This window comes from Otolemur garnettii, unplaced genomic scaffold (assembly GCF_000181295.1).
Source record: "Otolemur garnettii isolate 467f Iridium unplaced genomic scaffold, OtoGar3 scaffold00249, whole genome shotgun sequence".
NCBI lineage: Eukaryota > Metazoa > Chordata > Mammalia > Primates > Galagidae > Otolemur > Otolemur garnettii.
In genome coordinates, this window is record NW_003852644.1 from 1,281,255 (window position 1) to 1,283,558 (window position 2,304).

At 54.4% G+C, this 2,304-nt stretch overlaps 1 protein-coding gene across 3 annotated transcripts in view; it reads left to right on the forward strand.

Moving 5' to 3' along the window:
* Window positions 1–1,219, forward strand: part of PLXNA3 (plexin A3) — a 17,372-nt gene extending 16,153 nt beyond the window's left edge. For all 3 annotated transcript variants that reach the window (XM_003802570.3, XM_023508477.1, XM_012813196.2), the window contains one exon: window positions 175–1,219. In XM_003802570.3, coding sequence (XP_003802618.1) covers window positions 175–270 — 96 coding nt within the window. In that variant the 3' untranslated portion in view covers window positions 271–1,219. The remainder of the gene's footprint in view (window positions 1–174) is intronic.
* The last annotated feature ends 1,085 nt before the right edge of the window (window positions 1,220–2,304 follow it).

Below are 2,304 nucleotides of genomic sequence, written 5' to 3' on the forward strand. Positions count from 1 at the left end.
AAAAAAAAAAAAAAAAAAAGGAAAAGCCTGTGAGTTTGTTCAGAGGTGATGGAGCTTCAGCTGTGCATTGGGTCTCAGGGAGGAGAGAGGAGCCCAGCTGGGAAGTGGGTGCTTCGTACAGGAGGGGCTGGCCCCTCCCTGAGAGTCTAGCTCCAGGGCATCCTTCTTTCCCAGATTCTTACTGCTCTGGACCGAGATGTCTCTTGTCGGAAGCATAAGTTGCGCCAGAAGCTGGAGCAGATCATCAGCCTCATGTCCAGCAACAGCTAAAGGTGGTGGCATTGGTGAGGAGGGGGTTTCTCAGTCCTCAGCCATCCTCCTGGCAAGGGGAGCTGCTGGCTCAAGACTGGGCCGCTGGGCTGAGCCCTGGATTGGGTCTTGTGTGGAAGGTTTCTAGGACAAGATGCCCCAGCACACCCAGGCCCCCTTTATTAGTGCCTTGCTTTGGGCCCTGTAAGGGGAGGGGGGTGACAGGACCAAACCCTCACCCTGGCAGCAGCAATACCCCTCCTCCTTGTGCCCACGTATTGGAATACCCTGCCCTCCTGCTATTTATGTCCCAAATACCTATTTATTGAACTCCCTGTTGTTCTCCATCTGTAAATAAGTGTCCCCCATGGGATGCTGCCAGTCTCACTGTCCTTCCTCTCCTGAGTTCCAGGCCCCACCACCTGCTCTGTTTCCTTTGTAATATTACCAGCCTTGGCCCAGCCCCTGGCATCTCACCCTTTCCACGCTGGCCCTACCTGTCCTGAGATAGGTTCTCAGCACCAGCAGCAATTGGGTCAGGGCTGATGCATCCAAAGTTATCTTCACACTGGCTGTGCCAGGCTGTGCCACAGTGTCCCCCTCAAACATCTTGGGGGTCCAACTCTACATTCCCATGGGTCCCTGTTCTCCCTGAGCACCTGGAATGCTCTGTGTAACCAGGCTTGTGCCGGGCCTGACTTGGGTCTAGGGGTTCCAGACACTCCTCCCTGCCCTACCGCCAAACTTCCTGTGTCTTCTGCACTTGCCCTGGACCCCTGTTCCTCAGCTGCCCCACCCTGCACCCTCCCTGAGGGGCCGAGGCAGCAGTGCCTTACTGCTCCCTGTCTTCTGCCTCCCCTGAGGAATCTGGCCCCATCTCACAATCCCGGACCCCCAGTTCTCTCTTTAGTGGCATGAGTTTTTGTCTCCATGGAGTGTGTTTTCCTAATTAAATGTTGGGGAAAATGGAGTCAGCATTTGGCCTCATCTCTCTCGTCTCTGGGACAGGTGGGCAGACCTGTTGGACCCTGGATGAGCTGGATCCCTACTATGGGAGAAAAGGGAACTTGTTGTATGGCCCCTGAGGATTTGAGGAGGTTCAGGGCCACACCCAGGCTATCAGCAAATCCTTGTGGTTCTACCTTCCACGTCTTCAGAATCAGCTCCCTCATCCTCACCTCCACTGCCTGACCCAGATCTCAGGTGCCCTCACCTCCTACCTGGATGCCAGTCTCCCTGCTCTTGCCCTGGCTCCCTCCAGCCTATTCTCAGCATTGGAGGCAGAGAGATCCTGTTAGGATACAGGGTGGATCGGATGGTGTCACTGCACTGTTGTTCAAAGTCCTTCAGTGGCTTCAATTGTGCCCAGACGCCTTAAAACCTAGCACTTTCTTGTTCATATTGTAGCTCCCATCGTGGTGTATGTACTAAGGTCTTACCCCCACACCTATAAAGTAATGTAGTGGAGAGGTGAGATGGAGTTTTAAGTAGGGTGGCCAGGACAGCATTGCTGAAGGGGTAACATTTCAGTGAGTCAGAAGAGAGCACTAGAAAGGAAAATGCCAGTGTAAAGGACCTGAGGCAGGAGTGGGCTGCTGTGTTTCAGAAAGGTGAGGGGTCAGCTTGGTGCCTGTAGCTCAAGCAGCTGGGGCGCCAGCCACATACACTAGAGCTGGAGGGTTTGAATCCAACCTGGGCCTACCAAACAACAGTGACAACTACAACCAAAAAATAGCTGGGCACTGTGGCAGGCACCTGTAGTTCCAGCTACTTGGGAGGCTAAGGCAAGAGAATCACTTAAGCCTGAGAGATTGAGGTTGCTGTGAGATGTGACATTATGGCACTCAACCCAGGGCGAAAGCTCAAGACTCTGTCTCAAGAAAAAAGAAAGGTGGCTCGGCGCCTATAGCTCAACCGGCTAGGGCGCCAGCCACGTACATCTAAGGTGGAGGGTTCGGGTCCCCAGCCCGGACCCGCCAAACAACAATGATGGCTGCGACCAGGAAATGGCCAGGCGTTGTGGCGGGCGCCTGTGGTCCCAGCTACTTGGGAGGC